The sequence below is a fragment of the Triturus cristatus genome, chromosome 9 (assembly GCF_964204655.1).
Source record: "Triturus cristatus chromosome 9, aTriCri1.1, whole genome shotgun sequence".
Taxonomy (NCBI): Eukaryota; Metazoa; Chordata; class Amphibia; order Caudata; family Salamandridae; genus Triturus; species Triturus cristatus.
In genome coordinates, this window is record NC_140592.1 from 1,143,348,562 (window position 1) to 1,143,369,231 (window position 20,670).

General features: G+C 44.9%; 1 protein-coding gene across 3 annotated transcripts in view; it reads left to right on the forward strand.

Moving 5' to 3' along the window:
- MAPKBP1 (mitogen-activated protein kinase binding protein 1) overlaps window positions 1-20,670 on the forward strand; it is a 953,926-nt gene that overhangs the window by 498,790 nt on the left and 434,466 nt on the right. For all 3 annotated transcript variants that reach the window (XM_085627077.1, XM_085627078.1, XM_085627079.1), the window contains exon 7: window positions 11,142-11,279. In XM_085627077.1, coding sequence (XP_085483203.1) covers window positions 11,142-11,279 — 138 coding nt within the window. The remainder of the gene's footprint in view (window positions 1-11,141; window positions 11,280-20,670) is intronic.

The following is a 20,670-nucleotide window of genomic DNA, read 5'->3' on the forward strand; positions in this document are numbered from 1 at the left end:
TGTAGACTCAGATTTGATACACATGCTGTGGGGCTGTGCTAGTCGTGGCGCCTATTGGCGAGATGTAGCAGTGGCACTGCAGGCCTGCAGTGAACGAGAGATACCCTTAGAATGGCCGGTATATTTGTTGCACCGATTCCGCAGAACGCACAACCCCAAAGTCACATCCAGATTTTTGGACTTGGGCATAATAGCTGCCAAACTACTAATTCCAAAGAGGTGGAAGGCTCCTGACCCCCGCACTTCCAGGCTTGGAGGTACTCCACACTCTCATGGGCTAGGGCGGAGGGCATCGCGATTCTTCTTTAGGAAACAGGCCTTAGGAAACTACCAATAGCTACACACTGGGAGGCGATTCTTACAGCGCTCCAGCAGGCGGATCTGCCAGCCAACCAAGTCTTGATGTCTGGCCCGGACGGACAATGCTGCTCATGCGACTAGAACCCCAGAAACGCTCGCAGACACCACTCCCACAGCCAAGACAGGCACTGGCACATTCATGGGGGGCATATGGCCACAGTACTAGGTACTCAGACGACATTTCCTCTTACATGCACAGGCAGGGGGAGGTACTCCAACTCTGCTCCAAGTTCTAGCTCCTCCCCCCCCCCCCCCCCCCCCCCCCAATGCGGTTAAAAAGGCAGTTTTCCATGGTCCAATAACCCACTCCAGAAACTCAAGGTTACTACCCGTGTAAGGCTGGCTATAGATTTCCTCACAAGACCGTACTCAGAACGTTGATTACCGCCCTGGTACAATTCAATTGGTACTGTCATACATGAATGTCAACCATAAGATTACTTGTAAAGACTATATCGTTAAAAGAGCTGCTGTAATTGAACTAAAGGTATATAATGCTAACCATGTAATACTGTTTATTATTGTTACTGTCACACTAAAATTGGAAAACAATAAAAGATTTAAAAACAAAAAAGTGGAACTGTTAATACATTGCTGCAGGAACAACTGTTAAGATAACATTGACTGTATGTCGGAATAATGGTAAATAAAGTTAAAAAAAAAAATAATTCCTTCAGAAGGGGTCCTCGATTTGATTCAGGGCAATTACACCACCCGTTCCACCAAAACCCTCATCAAACTATCCTCTATCTCATCTTCAAGACGAAACATGTCTTTTACCTCAAAAGTGGGCAATATAAATGTTCCCTCAAACCAGTAAAAAGGAATTTACTCTAGATATTTCCTCACTCTAAGGCAAAGCCAACCCAAACAGTATTTGCTTTTTTATTTAAGATATTCAGTTCATGCATTCATCACCAAGGAATAATTCTGAATGTTGGCACTTCATCAAATATACCCGCATATAAAAAGGCATCTGGCCTTGTGCCATGATTCACAAGATATGTACTTTCATATCCCAGTTTCACGTCTGCACAGGAAATGTCTGCGGTTTCTAGTAGGGATCGATCATTATCAGTACAATAAAGCTTAGTGTAGCTGTGATGGAAGAACAGCTTGAATGGCAGCTGCAGTTAATTGATGGCTGCTATAGTGGTACAGATCTATTGGGCATCCTCCAAAGACAATCCTATTCATGCATTGTAAGGCAAATTTAAATTATACTTTGGTGAAAAACAGCTTTTTATTTTAAATGTTTGGTAAAAACAAAACACTTGCTTTAAATGCACTTCGAATAAATGTATGTAGTGGTGCAGGAAATCTTAGTGGTGGAAGATAGAGTTGATGCCATATGGTACAAGTGGTGTGGTACTTAGTATATAGGTGATGTAGCATTTTGGGGGTGCTAGAGGGTGTGGATGGTGTAGTAAAGCTAGTGGATGTAGTTGGTGATTTGGGTTTCAGACTTGTTATACACAATGTACAGCCAATTCCATATGAGTTTTGAGATGTAGCTGATGATGTAGTGTGATTCTTGTGGTGAGGGTAGTGGTGTATGTAGGTGGTTTCATAGAGGTAAGTAGGCTCTGGAGAAGGGCAAAGATACGATATTAAATATGCGTACATACATAATTAAAAACCTTAAAGCAAATCTAAACAGGCCAGTTCTAATGCTCAGAATGTGAAAGTGAAATCTGAACTGCTTTACAGAATGTTACATTTTCAAACATTTGTAAACCCAGTCTAAAATGGCAACAATTAGAACAGTTGCAAATGTGTTTAATACCTCCAATCTGCATTCATGCTTGTAGAATATTTTCCTCCTCTGTGTTTTCTTTGAATTGCAGTACGCTAATCTTTAGTCTGAAATGAAGCGGCATAATCTAGTAGATTTTAAGATATTTACAAGAAATAAAAGGTATCCTCGATTTGGGCTTTGAATTAATGTGGCAGTAAGAAATATAACCATTCTCATGTCCTTACCTAAAAGTAGCCAACCTAAATTACTACTGATTCTTGCTTATGAAGACCGTTTTCTCAGTTTGAATCTCCATGGAATTACATAATTACGTAATTTTAAATGCCTGAATATTCAATGTCCTCTTTCTTGCATTTGTGATAAACAGTTATACAGTATCCACTTCAGATGAACCGTTGCTTCGAGAAGCAGTTGCTGGTAATATCCCTGGAGATATCACTAGCAGTTGCTTGCTGTAGCAACCTTAACCATGATGCTGACTTAGGCTACAAAGAGACTACATAAAATAATCTAGTGTGTGTTAAAGCCTTAGGGCAGAGTGCCTGATGTCGTTTTTTTTTATTTGTATTTTTTAGTAGAAAGGATACAGCAAGGTTCAGACAGTAATGCTGGAGTTACATACTAGTAACACAACACTGCATGGATACACCTCAACTGTCCAAGCATTCATGGTGGACTTGGGTAGTGATCTCTTGTGTGGGGCCCTTATCAAGTCGTACCTTATATTGTGATGCCACTGTGACTGTGCAATTGGTGGGCAAGTGCCGGGCTAGTGAGGGTTCCCGCAGGCCCCTACATGAGCAGGAAGAAAACAAGTTACTTACCTGTAACTACAGTTATCCAGTATTGGTATTTTTCATAGATTCACATGCCTGAATCATTCCCCGTCGCCGAGGCGGGAGTCCAACGGTAAATACAAAAGTAGTGCCAAGAGTAAATGATAGTAGTAGGCTAAAAGAAAAAGCCTAAGGCCGAAGTCTTAGTAGCCTATTTACATCATTATAGAAAAAACAACCAAAGATTGGTCCCAGCCAATCAGCTGTCAGCACCCTCCAGAACCTTCCCAGCAGAGGCAGTTCTCCTCAGATTTTCCTAGCACAAGTGAGAAGTAAGTATACCAGATATAGAGAACTGACTAGCCGGGGAGGAGGGTGGGTGCATGTGAATCTATGAAAGATACCAATACTGGATAACTGTAGTTACAGGTAAGTAACTTGTTTTCTTATCCAGTATTGGGGTATCTTTCATAGATTCACATGCCTGAATCAGAATAGTAAGCAGTATAACCATATACTGTCGTTTGCGGATGGTGGGAGACACTGGTTCATAAACTCCCAAATAGCATCCTCAGTGCTTGAAAAACACATCTTTTTTTTTTTTTGACAAAACGCGTAGTTCTGTTCGTTTGAAACAATAATAAAACTTATTGTTTTGTCCTGGGTGTGCCGCTGGATTATTTACTGAGATTGCTCGGATGATATCCACACTGAAATACTTAAAACGGAGTTGCGACCGAGGCTGGCACCGGCGTCGATAGGAAGGAGAGCGGAGGTTCGCAACAATCTTCTTGTAAACATATATATATATATATATATATACACAAATATTTAAAATCTTGCAGTTATATAAATCTGTACATTTGCATGAATATTAAAGAATGGAATAATACATAAAAGGGCAAAGTATCTGACTCTGGTCTTAATGAAAGAGATGGCATAGAACAGCCTGTCCAACCGCTGCATCATCTTGATGCGAAAATTGAAGACAGTGATGCTTCGTCGACGTGTGGACATTTTTACATGTCGCAGCACGACATATTTTCTGGAGTTACTCCAGCAAACAAAACTGTCGACGTCGATACTGTTCTTGTTGAATGAGCTTTGACTTTCCTCTGCAAAGGTCTGTTAGCCATGTCATGGCAGAAAAGAATAGCAGATGCCAGCCATCTGGCTATTGTTCCGCTTTGTTACAGCATCTCCAAGAGTTGCTTGACCATTCGCTACAAACAGACGGTTGGATCGTCTGATATCCTTAGTTTTCTGTAGGTAGAGTTTAAAACATTGTGTAACATCCAGCTAGTGTAATGTACTTTCAGCTGGAGTGGATGGATCCGGAAAGAATGATTTTAATCTTACCGATTTGTTCAAGTGAAATTTTATGGTACCTTAGGAAAGAACCTGGGATTTGTTTGAAGAGTTACATAGTCCCGAGCAAACTGTAAAAGGGGGTTCATTTATAGTGAAAGCTTGGATTTCACTAACCCTTCTTGCCGAGGTAAGAGCCAGTAAATGGGCAACCTTCCAAGTGAGGAATTTGAGATCAGCTTTATGGATAGGCTCAAATGGACGCCTCATTAACTGCACTAGCACAGTGTTGAGTTCCCACTCTGGAGGGCTGCTCGCACTGGAGAGAAGGCTCAGAAGATTCCTTTCATAAATTGTTTGATAAGTAAAGGCGAGCAGAGAAAAGGGAATTTTGAGCATTTCCTGAATCTAGAAAGTGCAGCAAGATGTACTTTGACCTCTGAAAAAGTAAGCCCAGACTTGGCTAGAGAAAGCAGATAATGGAGAACTTGTTCTGCAGTAGCTTGAATTAAGTGAATATTATTTGCCTCACACCAACAGCAAAATCGGTTCCATTTGAAGCGATACGTTTTTTGATTGTGCTTTGGGCACGAGATTTGGCCAATATTTCACGACAGTCTTGTGAAATGTTGTGGGCCTTGAACTCTAAGAAATCAGGAGCCATGCATGCAAGTGCAGTGACTGTGGGTCCGGATGAACCACTTGGCCTCCGACCCTTGACAACATCATAGGCGTCAGCAGTAGGCAAATGGGTTTGCCTTGAGACAATAGTAGAAGTTCCTGGAAGCAATGTTGTCTTGGCCAACGGGGTGCAATCAGAATTAGACGGCAACCTTCCACCTTCATCTTGCGGAGCACCTTCGGAATCAATGGTATTGGGGAAAAGCGTACATACCAATCCCTGATCCCTGCTGAGGGAACCTGCTGGCATAATATTGACATTCTTTGTTCTCTCTTGTTGTGAATAGGTCCAGGGCTGGCTTACCCCAAGCTTGGAACACTGTGTTCGCCTGTTCCTTTTCCAGCTTCTACTCCTAACAGTCCGACTGAGACGTGCTCAGCGTGTCCGTCAGGGTATTGAGGAGACCCCTGACGTGTTTGGCTCTCAGGGCATCTCGTGGAAAGTGACCTATTCCCACAATTCCTAAGCTTCTTACGAGAGCATAGCTGATTTTTATCCTCCTTGTTTGTTGATATAATACATGCTGATGGTATTGCCAGTCCGGACTAGCACCGACGAACCCTTAATCCTCGGGAGGAATGCTTGGAGAAAACAGAAAAACGGCGCGACGCTCAGCCTGTTGATCTGCTGTTTTTATCTTTGAGATCAAATCCTGCAGATGACCTCCCCATCCTTCCATGGAGGTATCGGTCATTAAAACGAAATCTGGAATGGTCTGTAGGAACGTGAGACCCTGGGTTCGATTCTCTGTCTGCGACCACCAATGTAGAGAATTTATCATGTGCGGCGTGACCTTGATGGTATCGTCAAACGAATCCATGGCTTGTTGCCATTGAAGTTGCGGTTCCTCCTGAAGAGGTCGCATTTTGAGCCGTACCAAGGGTATGAGATGAATCATTGAAGAGCACATCCTCCGGAGCGAAGCGAACATTCGGACTAAAACTGGTCCTTTTTTTTCTTTTCAAATTAACCTTGCCAATTTTTGAAGATGCAGTTTGCGACCAAGTGACAAGAATGCGTTGCATTGGACCGTGTGTAACCTTGCTCCGAGAAAAAACATGACTTGGAGAGGACGTAACTGATTTGCTGTCGTTGAGAAACAGCCTCAGAGAAGAGAAGAGATGGATACATTCTGCTGTGGCAATCTTGGTTTCATGTTCTGAAGGACCCTCGAGCAGCCAATCGTCTAGATAAGGGAACACTTGTATTCCTCGATCGCAATGCTGCTGCCTCTGGTGCCAAGCACTTCCTTGAAGGTTCTTGGTGCCAATTTCAGCCCAAACAGGAGCACTTTGAACTGATAATGGGCGCAAGGCACTTGAAAGCGAAGATATTTGTGATGTTTGGGGTGGATAGGTATGTGGAAATATGCTTTTTCCATATCCAGAGAAGCCATAAAATCTCCTTTGTTTAAACAACTCAAAATCTCATGACGACGAGGGGGACCCCTGGGCAGAGTAATAGGTGGCTGTTTGATGAATTCCAGGCTGTGGCCATTGGTTACTAGGTCTATAATCCATTGGTCTGATGTAATTTCCTGCCACTTGTGAACAAAGCTGATATCTTCTGGCCCACGGGTTAGAAGGGTAAAATGGTTGGTGCCCTATGGAGATCACTGCTTCCTGTTAGCGTCTCGGCCTTGATACTGTGATCTTTCGACCACCCTGACGGGAGAAACTAGCCGTAGACTATTGACGGTATGATGTCTGGCTGTAAGGCTGTACTGGGATTGATACTGCCTATTCTGTTGGTTTTGGTATCCTCCTCTTGACGAAAAAACCACGTCCTCTCGCTCCTCCGAAAGATCTGCACCCGTATTAAAGGGTGCCTAATGATCCTGCAGTATCCGTGTTAATTTTTATAGCTAAGAGGGTTTCATCAATATGTTCACCAAACCAAAAACCTCTTCATCATGGGCCCTGTCTAGAATCTTTGATTGCCCCTCAGGTTTGAAAGTAGTGGCTTTAAGCCATCCCTGGTGTCTAAACACTGCAGCCCCTGCTAGGTTAGACATATTTCGTAGTCTATTACCTTGTTTCCTGCCACTCTGCCATATTACTGCCTTAATAGGGTCAGAGAAATGAAGTATGATCTTGGATGATCCAAAAAGTAGTAATAGCTGAAGAAACTGAGCAGAGCTCAGGGAGACTCCCTTCACACACGACGTGCGGTGAAAATCTGAGGAGAACTGCCTCTGCTGGGAAGGTTCTGGAGGGTGCTGATTGGCTGGGACCAATCTTTGGTTCTTTTTTCTATAATGATGTAGATAAGCTACTAAGACTTAGGCCTTAGGCTTTTTCTTTTAGCCTACTACTATTATTTACTCTTGGCACTAATTTTGTATTGACTGTGGGACTCCCGCCTCGGCGACGGGGAATGATTCAGGCATGTGAATCTATGAAAGATACCCCAATACTGGATAATTTCATCTTTGCGGCAGTCCCGCTGAGCCAGGTAGGTGCTGAGGGGGCCCCACATATCTTTAGGATGGGATCGAAGAACTTCTAACTTCTCCTGACAATGGGTCCGGTCTCTCAGCAAGACCTTCTTGCGAGGTGCAAGGTTGCCTACCCAGTGAATTGTCAAACTGTGGTCCAAACTGGGTCACCTGGTCGCATCTCCATGCCAGCCCTAAGACTTCTTTTGCAAAGCCCAACAGGGATATGGTATCTTTTGTGCAGAAATTGTACATGAATTGGTCAGTCTGTAGTTGAAGGAAAGTGCACTCGTCTGGGCGCAGCACCACTTCCATCGCTCCTCAGTCAATGCAAAACCCAGCTCAAGATACCAGAGCTCCATTTGAAATGGACAAGATGCTCCTACCCGGTGGCGACTACAATCGAGCGCTCTACGCTAGTGTGCCCGATTCCCGCTTGACGGGACCCACGCGGGTCATGGTGCGAGTATGGCACGCGGCTAATGCAGCTATGGGTTGGAAGGACCGTTTGACCCGGGCGTCACCGCTGTATGCGTCTGAGAGGTTGGGCTCTCTGTGGACCTCGAAGGGCTTTGAGCAGTGGGACACTATAGGCATCAGTACAGTGGGGGATCTCTGGACGAGGGAAGGATTTAAAACATTCGAGACGTTGCAGGCGGAGTTTCAGCTGCAGGGCAGTGAATACTTTCGGTACCTGCAGGTCCGTCACGCGCTGGGCTCCGTCTTCCCAGACGTGGCCTCCATCCTGGAGTCCTCCCCCCTGGAGGATCGAGTGCTAGATGGCCATGTTCCGGACAGCACGATCTCCCTCATTTACAAGAAATTGATAAATGATCGTTTGGGCTTACTGACTGGCCTCCGCGAGGCCTGGGTTGCCGATGGGCTGGAGTTGGACGACGAGGACTGGAGTTCCGCGGTGGCCTCTCCGAAGGAGGTGGCCATCCCGGCTCGCCTTCGTTTCGTCCAGCTTAAGATACTCCACCGGGTGTACATGACGGGGCCAAGGCTTCTGCGTATGGGCTATGCCGAGGACGGATTGTGTAAGCGTGGGTGTGGTGCTTCAGCGACCTTTTTGCACATTTTGTGGGAATGCCCGAGGGTGGAGCGATTCTGGCGTGGTGTGCATGAGGTCCTGCGAGCGGTTACGCATGTCGCGCTGTTGCCTGAAGCGAGGAGATGTTTGCTGAATGTGTGGGAACCGACCGATTACTCGGTTCCGCAGACGCGATGGGTGACTCTGGGCTATATGGTGGCTAAACGGGACGTTGCACAGCTGTGGGGATCCCAGAGGTCCCCGGCGGTGTCGGCCTGGAAAGAACACATGGATTGGTGCATGTTCCGAGAAAAGGTGGTGTATGTGGCGCGGGGTAAGCCTGGGGCATGGGTGAAGATATGGGGCCCCTGGAACGCCTACCGCGGGGATATCTGCGAGCCGCCGTTGTTGCCTCCCGCTTCACCAGCTCCATCCCCCTAGTTTGCTCCCTCCCTCAGTTCCGAGCACAGTATTCTCCCGGTCCCAGACCTGTTTCCCTTCCCCTCTCGGGGGTTTTCAGTGGTTGGTTTGGGGTCCCCCATTTGAGGAGCACGTGCTGCCACTCTTGATCGTGGGTTGCCTTGCGGGTGTGTGTTTATTTATGTTGTTGTGTTGTATAAAATGAAACCGTATTGTGGGCTCAGAGCCACATGGCCCGCGTTGTGGATACCTCCTGCCTTAGTGTCTATGTAAAGCTAAGTGCCTCACTGTATGTATGTCATTTGTTATCGTCACTTTAGCGGCCGGCCAGAAGGTTGTAGGCCCCTACCTGTATATATTTGAGATTGCAATAAACGGTTTCAAAAAAAAAAAAAAAAAAAAAAAAAAAGATACCAGAGCTCAAGGCGCCCTGGCACTTACCACCAGTGCCCTGTCCTGCATAGTCCTGTACAGCCTTGTGATCAACTGCTTTATAGAGGGAGATGCTAATAAGCTCTCCCGGGCCATCAGTACCATGGGCTCACAAGAGAAGGAGGGATGCAGTATTTTGCCGGTGGCGCAAAGGCAATAGTAAAGCATCAAGGTGTATACATTCATACCAGGACTGTAATTCTTGTAGGGTAAGGAAAGTGCCTTACTGGTATAGGTCTCCAAACTCAGTGAGGCCCTACCAAGCCATCTGTTGCTGGGCCCGGCCTTCCTCAGTAGGAGGAAGCATTGTGTTGTGCACTAGTTGTAGCTTTGCAGCATAAAGGAAGTGTAGTTGAGCTAGTCAGCGCAGCCAGTCACATGCGCAAACGGCACATCCCACTGTCTTTTTCACGCTCCTAGGATGCTTTGGCCTTGAGCATAGGACAATGGGCAGGGGGCCTAAGGATGCATTGTCTGCTAGTGCAATGTGTGGTAGGTTCACCGTGAGGTGAAACAGTAGTATGCATCTTTCGCCTCTACACAGTAGTAGTATAGCTCTATATCAGGAGTGCATAACACAGCCGGCTTAAATGTTTGGGTCTGCACCTCCTTTGCCAGTCATGGCTTTTTACCCACCCACTTCAGTAGCATTCTGACTTGATTACAAATGGCTTTAGTGAGGGGGATAGAAATGTTAGCAAATAAAGATATTTGGGCAGAGACATAGTTTTGGTCATATCTGATGGGGGGCAATATAGATTACATAGCGACCTTCACCCCCTGCCACGCAATCGCAACTCCATTGTTCTCATGCTAAAGCTGGGTTACATCAGAGCTGACCTAGTTGCCGAGGTACCTGACAGAGGGGCCAGCTCACACATATGTGGAAATTCCATCTGAAAGCGCTGAGCGGCCTCTGTCAAGGGGAAAACAGACTTGGACTAGTTAATATTTATCCCAATAAGAGCGACAAACTGCAGGAATTCGCTTATTACAGGTGCTAGGTTTCTGGCTTGCTCCGGGACGCTGTCTGCCACATGTGCACTAATATGTGTGCTGTATAGGCCAGTGTGTGCTCAACATGGTGCTGCCTCCACCGGGCCGCCATGGGCTTCATAGCTATGGCTTAGAGGAGATGGGAAAGTGGGCATCCTTGTAGCATTCCTCCCTTGATATTGAGTGGGGGAGATATCACACCATTTATGTGCAGCCTGGCGGTGGGGTATGCGTAGAGAAGCCAAATCCACTGGAGAAAATTCTGCCAATACCTGGTCTCTGGAGCAGTGCAAACAGAAAGCACCACTCCTGATGTAGTGTTTCGGTGGTAGTGCCAGCGGAGGTGTTGAAGGCTGTAGGTGGTGGGATTGGTGTAAGGATATGGTGAATTGCCTGCTACTGGTCCAGCAAGGGTAGTAATGGTCATTGGTGATAGAGAAACGGAGGGCCTAAGTAGTGTCTTGATGGTGGTAGTGACATAGGAATAGTCCATCTGTAGACTGTGGTGTTGAACATTGTTGGTGGTAGAATTGAGAATGGTGTGCTTGGAGGGTTGATATTGTAGAGCCAGGGTAGTTGTTAAGCAAACACCTACCTCTGCCCCGTACCCTCTTCCAAAACTGAGCTAGCAGAATGGGGCTAACACTTAAATCAGTCTTCAATGCTTCCACATATATGCATAATGACAGAGCAGTGAACACAGTGATTGCTCTCTTCTGCTGCAGGATAAAATGTGAAGTGTTTAACTTCTTGGCCCAGGTTTCACTGCCGTTAGAGTGCAGTAGTTTGTGGCAAGTAGTACTGGTGCACAACAGGATACCAAACCTAGAAATGGATAGATGGGTACAAACACTTGTTTATTCAAAGCAATTTCGGGCAGTGGTGACTCCAAATCATACATAAATGGAATATTCATTTGTGACTTGATTTCATTTCAGAAAAATGTGGTTGTGGCAGCCAACAAGGTATCCAGCAAAGTGACCGCTGTGTCATTCGCAGAAGATTGCAGCTACTTTGTCACTGCCGGGAATCGGCACATCAAGTTCTGGTACCTCGATGACACCAAAACCTCCAAGGTAAGTCCATCAGCGTTCGGTTTCTGATGTCGACTCACAATTGTTGGACTGAAATCTTATGCATGTAAAAAAAATTTTTAGACGGTCACATTTTAATGGTGTATAATTCAGAAGTTGGAAGCAAAGCAAGTGAAGTTTGCATACAGAGAAAATAAGTTTCCTTTTAGGTAAATGGGACACTATCATGCGGATTTTTGCCAAGTCTCCTTTGGTCCTCAAGGAATTCAGCAGATAACGTTAAATTTGCAAAAGATTTGGAGTGGTGTTCCTAGACCCAATCATTCTGAGGTTAGGATATCCAGCTAAGACGTTTATAGTATGGGAGACTATTTAAAATATGTTGATGTTCTTAATTATTACGAAATTGCTAGTTAATATGCACATAAAACTACAGAGGAAGGAATTTTACCTGCTGTCCTAGTACTTCCTGATGTTTTGGAGTACCTTACATTCCTTGTATACCTGGGGGCGATTTACCTGTGCTGTCCTTGCAACCAATTCTTACTGTGTGCGTTGGGTTTGGAACAAGCAGTCTACAAAGTAAAGCTGTAAATGGTAAAAAGAATTCTTGACCTGGTCTGTACTATGTAGGACTTGTCATCTTGCCTGTCAGCAAGGGCCACAAATAAGTATTATTCTATAATGGTGTGTCCTTGTACATAGTGAATTTATTTAGCTAAGCTTTTAAAGGTCATCAGTAATTGTAACATTTACATATTCTATAATGGAAAACAATCACCAATGAAAATTATGCATTGCCATTAATATTTCCAGTCCTTAAACCATGTAAATCTAGTTTGTACATTTAAAAAAGTCGATTATCGTTTTATATTTCAAACTCCAAGACCATAGTTGGGTTTCTTCAGTTTTCAGTAAGTATAGTATATTTCCAAGAAACAGTTGATACCTTTAGAGATAGTTAGTTCTTCAAAGTATCCTTTCATTTCCTACACCATCAAAGTATTGGCATTTATAATAACTAGTGCCTTTCTGGTAATGCCAACATAAACCATAAGGTCCACCCTTACATACTTTATATTTTGACTTCATGTAAGTAATATGCAATTCCGTTATAGCAATTCATACCGATGCTACCAATAAATAACCTATGTCCGTGTCTGAATGTATGGCTTATAGCAAAGAGTTTGGGAAATGTGTGTTAGTGCAAAATAACTCCAGGCAGGTTAGTAATATGTTTATTGGATTGTCTATTACTTGTATGAAGCATCAACACTTTCAGTTCTCAGTGGCATTTTACTCCTTGCTCTCCTAAGTAAGATAATCTGAGTATTGTAAAGTCTGTGCATGATTCAAACTCTCCATTCCTTGCATAGGTTGTAGATGCTGATAAGATAGGCCAGGGTTCCTGTAACTGACTCCCACCAACAAATTAAAACTTCCTCTTTGAGAAAGTGTTGAGGGCCATTTAGCCATCTATTTAAAAAGTAGCATAGAACTCGTTCAGTTAAATTTTTCAGGTTTCATTCTCACACATTTTGATACCTATTTATGATATTGTAACATATCTCTGGTCTTCTTGCTTTGGGCATTGCCATTTGGATTGTGTTCGATGTCATTGCCAGCACTATTCATTTTACTAAAGAGTCTTACACTACAAGCCACGTAGATCGCTCAGAGAATCTGACTTTAGACTATTTTCAGGAGCTCATTCCCAAGATGTAAATACCACACCAGCGAAAGTACTTGATAACCTAGTACTAATTAAGAGTCCGTCATTTTTAAAGGCTTGTTATCGTTTGACTTTGCTACAGGCTTCACCTAGGAAGAGAAACTCATTATTACATCTAAGAACGATCAGTGAAATTAGACTTTAGTTAAACATGTTATTGTATTCTATATTGGACCTCTTGAAAGCTTATAACTATGTCCATCATTCCACTTTGCCAACTCGCTTAAAAGAACCATGTGTGGTGTGGGGTCAGCAATTTGCATAGTGGCAGTCATTTGGTCTCATGGTCTCAGCCTTATTCATCTCAGCCTTTCACTTGTGGGATTATCAGAATGTCAGCCCTTTAACAGTTGAAAAACAACACTCATATGAGCTGATAATATTTTTGGCATAAAGATGATGCTGAGGCTGCAAAGACTGGGTGTAATTCTGCCTCTGAATATGGCAATTGCTTATTTATTATCAGCCAGTGCATGCGAGAAACCACAGCCTTAGGGGAAACAGGCAAATTTATACAGCACCTGCTTCAGCGGCTGGTTCTTGGACATTTGGCCTGTGTAGAAGCCTGTGCGTAGTTCCCTTGTAGCCAGTAATATGGGAGTACAGCTAGCATGTTTTTACTGCATCATAACATATACAGTTCAGGTGTGTTGGCTCCATATATTATCATTAAAAGAGATCTTTAGATAGCTTGACGAGTCTCCACTGGCTTGACGGTGTTCATTTGCAGGTTCGTCTGTTAATTGAGTTTTTCATAATGTTCACCTTGTTAAAAATGTCAGTGTTTTAACAAGCTGCCATCTACCTCATCATCTACTTCTCTGACTTCATGGACTTGCAATTTTGCAGTGGCAGTAAGTGGTGTGTAGAGTGTAGAAGTCTGGTGTTTACAGTGACTATTTTCTTGGACTACTTAAAACTGGGAAGTAGTGAGCAGGAGGACTATTACTGCCTCATCTGAGCACTTGCATGTGGCACACCACGCTCAATTACTAAGGCACCGCACAGATTAGAGTTTCAGAACAGTTTAAGCCTGTCCATTATGAGAGTTGAACCACTGATTGGGTTTTGATGATTTAGCTTTATTCTAGTAGACTCCCAACTGATATCTGGATAATTTTTTGAATAACCCTAATACTCTATAAGATCTGAATGAGCATATCCTTTGCACTCATTTTCCATGCTAACAATCTTTTCTTGATGATCACTGATGAAGAGCACTTATTCTTTTTGTGTGAAAACATGCACCACTCCTATGGCTTTTAGTGTTGTCTACTTCTACATAAGCCTAGAATTTTGAGGCTTATGTGACTATTTTATTCCAGCCACATAGAGGCTGTGTTGCTAAACCGAACTGCTTTCATTTAATCTGACTTTATCGTCATGACATTTGCATCACTAAACACTTTGAGTGCGGTGATCTTACTCAGAGGATAGTGAAATTATGTGTATTAAGACTGTCGGCTTTTATCACTCTGCTCCAATATTTCGCGAAAGGTTTCCTCTTGTTCACTGCCTCCAACACTGCCAAATAAAACATATCGGTTCTCGGACATAGCTATGCTTTCAGTTTGTTTAGTGCTTAGGTTTTATGCCCATTCTGATCTAGTACCAAATATGTATTTTTTAATATAGTAACCCCAGCTGCAAAGTACCTTCAGCGTGCAAAGATCATGACACTGACTAAAAAAGTAAAAGATGCTAGTTTTAAAGAATAAAATAAAGAAACGGCAAATCTTGATTATAAATTGCACAGAATGCACATTTAATAATTCAGAAGAACCTGCCTGGGATAATGAAGTCTCATGGTATCGCCTACTTATTAGGGAGTCTTTCAGTCTTGGAGTAAAGATTACCTAATAGCCCCAGCAGGATGTCAGCAATACTCATGTTAGACAGTTAACACCTCACAAATGTTGCTTTTTCACATGGTTAGAACATGAGCTCACGCACATAATTTGTCAACTGTACCTACCACCCTTCAAAAGCTTCCTAGAATATTTTGAATGGTGTTGGGCACTCTACTCACTCTCTTCTAGATGTTAGTTTTTGCAGAAACCTTCCCAATAGCCTAGAGGATTGTGGGTTTATAGTAAAAGGTAGCAGGCATGTGGAACCTTCTTGCATCGAGGAACTAGATCATACTCTTCATGTGGAGATGAGGTTCTATCTTGAAATCAAAGTTCTGGAGACCTTAGGGAGGGAGTATAATGTTGGATCACACTTTAACACCTTTAATTTTGTGGCCTTATTTGGTGTGATTAATCAAAGATTGCACTCGAGCATTATCCTTAACACTTGGCCAGATTGCACATTCTGATTTTCAGATACTTTAATTGGTTATCCTTTGAACTATCAAGGCACTAATCACGCTAATGTTATTTAGAAGTCCCTTCCAACATCGATATGCAGAAACGAAGGTTGTTTAATTGTCAGATGTGGAACTTGATTGAGGAATTTCCTTTAGTAAGAATGCAGTGGTGGAAGATCTTTTCTAAAGTGTAGTTTTTTTTGCTGAAGCAGCATACTGGAAAAGAACACCACTTCTTTCCTATTAGGGATATTGCTGTAGCAAAAGATGTGCCTCAAAAATTCATTCTTAGCAAGTATGTGCTTTTCTGAGTCTTTGACAGGGCACATGGGTCTCACTGTTTCCAGAAGTTTTTCATGGTTCTTATACTAAGATCTGACTATCCTCCAGCAGTGACCTGATATCCCTAGGTCTTAAACAATTCTGGAAAAAAAATATATAAATTAATTTGAATGTGAAAAGGAAAGACTGACTACCAGTATTCTGTCTTAATAAATATTGTATTAAAACTTTCCAGTTTCATTCAACAGACCTATCGTTAAGCAATTCTTTCCTGATGGTCTGAATAGGTGTATCAGCATGATGCCCTTTATATTCACATCAGAAGTCAATTACTTCTTCTTTAAAAGATTTGTCCTTATTCTTAAACATTTTTGAAAATCTAGATTGGTGATGCTTTCTCCTTTATTTTATTAACACTTGGAGAAGAGTTGGCAATGGATTTGACAAGAGGCAAATTGTATAGTGTTAATGTAGGTGGCTGATCCGGTATATACAGACGTTACCCCAGTATTGGAACTTTCATAGATTCTCATGCTTTGTATCATTCCCCGTCGTCGGAATGGGAGCCTCGGTAAATAAAAAATAGATCATAACCATAGAAACAAAAGAGAAAATAGGCCTAGGCCTCATCTCATTTTGTAGTATATCACCCTCTTTGTGTAAAAGAGCCCAAACTTTTGCCAGGACCAATCAGCACAGCCTCACCCTTTGGAACCTTCCTGAGAGAGCTCAGAGCCTCAGATTTTTCTACCGCACGTTGTGCTAGGGAGTCTCCACTGAGCCCTGCTCAGTTTTTTTCTCATTGTTCTTTAAGAATTTAATTTTAACATCTATAGTGACATTATGTCAGAGAAGGAGAAGAAAGCCTTATTCAGGCCCTGTGCTTCTTGTGGAAAAAAGAGGCTTTTCGTGGAAGATAAGCATGACAGTTGTATTTACTGCTTATACCCGGAGCACAAGGCCACAGACTGCAAGATTTGTCGCACTCTTTCAACCAAGACTTTGCGAGACAGAGAGGGTCGTCTGCTGACATGGCTGCAAAAAATGAAGACCAGAAAGGAGGTTATCTCGTCAGATGAGGAAGAGTCAATTTCTGGCACTTCTTCCAGGAGATCAAGGAAGAGGGGTAGGTCATCTCCCTCCATCTCTGAAGAACCCCCTGTCAAAGCCCCTCATGGGATCTCTGAAAGGTCTGAGGAGGCTGGTCCCAAAAAATCTCCTCACCGAAGTGTAAAGGAGAGGCAGGGACAGGCTGCTGGTGTGGACACAGCCTCTAGGGAAAAAAAGGAGGTTTCAATATCTTCTCCTCCGTCCCAAAAGGAAAAGCCTGCGAAGAAGCACTCTGCAGGAACTTCACAGATGGTTCCTGTGAAGAAACAGCGTCCGTCGACGGTGATTCAAGCAGGTACGTCGACGACTATTACCACTCCAAAGACAGTTTCCTTGAGTTCATCGACGGGACCGTCTACGATATCTATTCCTGTTTCGTCGACGACAGCTTCATTCTCGTCGTCGACGACAGTTTCCATGAAGATCCTGTCGACGACTGTTTCGACGACGAAGACCACGACGACGAAGACCACGACTGCGATGTCATCGTCGATGCTGCTGACGACGAGCTCGTCGACGAGACCATCGACAGTTGTCCCGTCGACGATGAAGAAAGCTCCGTCGACGAGCGTACCGTCGACGAAGAAAAAGGCTTTGTCGACGACCCTACCATCGACGACGATTCAGGCATCGTCGACGACCGTATTATCGACGACGATTCACACTCCGTCGGCGAAGATTACCGTGCCGTCGACGGGTTCGTTGTCTATTTCGTTGACGCTGGTGATCCCTTCGACGACGGCTCCGACGACGAGACCGTCGACGAGTAAGATTTCTGGATTTACAATACAGAAGTTGAAGATTACACCGGAGATGACATCTCCTAGGCAAGTGACGCCTTTACCACCATCCATGCTGCTGGATGAATCGGAAGATGAGGATGTGGATGAGCAGTATGGTGACGCCTACAGTCCTTCGGAGCTGCATGTAAAGCAGCAAGACACTGATACGGAGGAGTACTATGAGCAAGCTGAGCAAAAGGAACAACAATATGTTCAGCAAGAATTTCGTCCTCAGACTTTGAGAAAGGACTTGATAGCTCTACCAGTTGCTCTGGTTACGGACTTGCAGATGATGTTGCAGGATTACAGAGCTAGATTTCCGTCACGCTCTGAAGTTCAACCACTGCGTCCATCTACATCTGTAGTCCCGCGCGGGCCGCCGGTGGACTTGCCCCCTCCTCCTGAGAATATACCACGTACTTCACCAGTAGTGGTACCAGTTGTGGTTCCTCAAACTTCATTTACGGAACCTGCCGATGACGACGCACAGGATGTGGATACGGATGGAGACGACGAGGGGCACGTGGTCCCACTTACTGATCCAGGGGATCCGGATGTGGATCTAGATGATACAGGGCGGGAGACGAACGGGTCGCCGCCGGCAGATATTGGGGGGTTCCATAATCTTATGGAGCGTGCATCCACAAGATTTGGGCTGCCTCTCACAGTGGAACAGTCGGACTGTTTTCTATACGATTTTAAAGCGCAGTACAGAAAGTCCGTCAGGTCAATTCCCATCATTGAGCATGTATGGAATGAGGGGATCAAGGTTATGCAGAACCCGGCAACGGTCATCCCGGTCCTTCCCCGGCTGGAGAAGAAATACAAGGCCCCTGAGGGCAGTCCTGCATGTCTCCTTGGACAACCAAAGCCTGACTCTGTGATATCTCAAGCCGCACAGAGCAAGTCCAAGAATCCTTTGACGCCTTTGACTACACCTCCGGATAAGGATGGCAGGCGGTTGGACAATGTAGGCAAGAGATTTTCCACCATGGCCAGTTTGTTGGTTCGGGCAGCAAATTCATTAGCCATTCTAGGCAGGTATGACCGCCAGATGTGGTGCGACATGGAACCGTTTGTGGACCTCTTAACAGACTCTAATCAAGAGGAGGCCAAACAAGTCCTCATGGAAGGAGAGAGATGTTCTTCTGAGATCATCGACTGTGCTATGGACATAGCCTCTACCGCTTTCAGGGCGTTGGCAGGGTCAGCGGTCTTGCGCCGTCAAGGCTGGTTAAAAGCAACCTGGTTCCGTCAGGAGGTCCAAAATAAGATCCTGGACCTTCCTTTTGACGGAGAAATGCTTTTTGGTAAGCATGTTGATGAGGCTCTGCAGAGCATAAAGAAGGACACGGACACGGCAAGGTCCTTAGGATCCTTAAATTATCGCAAGGTTCCATTCAGAGGAGCACGTGGACGATGGTTTTCTACTTATAGAGGAAACCAACGTCAGTATTCCACACAGTCAGGACAGTCATATAAGAATCAGTATTCAAACCAACGCCAAGGTCAATCGGTGTCTTTCTCTCGTCAGTCCCAGAGAGAACGTCAGAATCGTCAGGGACGAGACAATGCCAAGAGGCAATAGCGGCCTCCTGGCTCTGACTACTGTTCCTCCCCGACCAAGAACACCGGTTGGGGGCAGGATCTCCTATTGTCTGGACAGCTGGGTCCTTATAACATCGGACCGGTGGGTTTTGAATATTGTTCAGAGTTGCCATACGTTGGAATTCCAAGATCTTCCTCCAACGAGAGCTCCGGACGCCCGTCCCTCAAAACATCGCCGACTGTTACATCTCTAAGCCCACCAACTATTCATCAAGGGGGCGATAGAACCAGTACCTCTTTCGCAGAGAGGCAAGGGTTTCTATTCCAGATTCTTCCTGTTTCGGAAGACGGAAGATACGTGGCGTCCTATACTAGACCTAAGAGAGCTCAACACCTATCTCATCAAGCTCTCCTTAAGGATGGTCACTCTCCAGGATATTCTCCATCTACTGAATCCGGGCGATTTTTTTGGCGTCCCTGGATTTAGAGGATGCGTACTTCCACGTTCCAATCCACCCAGCTCACAGTCAATATCTACGCTTCACAGTAGGCAAGAGCCATTTCCAGTTCAAGGTGCTTCCGTTTGGCCTTCGGTCTGCACCTCGGATATTCACGAAGATGCTGGCACCAGTCGCTGCTTTTCTCAGGAAACAATGCGTAGAGGTTTTCCCATACTTGGACGACTGGCTCGTCAAGGCTCCGTCGCTCAAGACACTATGCACCGCTCGTCCGTCGGAGGAGCGTCAACGCAAGCTGATCACCTCCGCTCGTCAAGTGCTGCAGAGGAAAAATGTGTCGGTTCGCCGGTACAAGTCCTTACTCGGATCGATATCCTCCTGCATACCATTAATACCGCATTGCAGGCTTCATATACGTCCTCTGCAGGAGGAGTTAGACAAACAATGGCGCCAGGCAGAAGGGTCGTTCAACGACAAGGTGTGGATAACACCAGGTATGCGCAAGGCCTGCGAGTGGTGGCTGGTAAAGGAGAACATCGCAGTAGCATTAACATTCAGGACCCCTCCTTCTCCTATGGTGGTGACCACAGATGCCTCCTTAGAAGGCTCGGGAGCGGTACTCCAGGAGCTTCAAATCAGCGGTCACTGGAGTCCAGCGCAAAGCCTAAACCACATCAACCTCTTGGAGCTGATGGCTATCCGCTTAGCCTTGCTGGCGTTCCTTCCCAGACTTCAGAATCGTGCAGTGCTGGTCCGGACAGACAACACGACAGCTATGCACTATATCAACAAGCAAGGGGGAACAAGATCACAAACTCTGTCCAAAGAGGCTCAGTCGATCTGGGATTTTGCGATTTCTCACAAGATCACCCTACAGGCCGAGCACCTAGCAGGGTGCCTCAACATCACGGCGGATGCTCTGAGTCGTCAGAGGAAAGTGACTCACGAGTGGGAATTGGACCAGGCCACGCTGGAGGAAGTGTTCGAGAGATGGGGTACTCAGACCATAGATCTCTTTGCGTCCCCGGAGAACGCCAAATGTCGGTTTTACGCAAGCAAGGATCCCCATCGAGGATCGCTGGGGAATGCCCTTTCGATTGCTTGGTTCGGCGCATTTTGCTACGCTTTTCCTCCCATTCCTCTCATTCCTCGAGTTCTCAGGAAGGTCAGGGCGGAACCATGCAAGATGATTCTCATTGCTCCAGCGTGG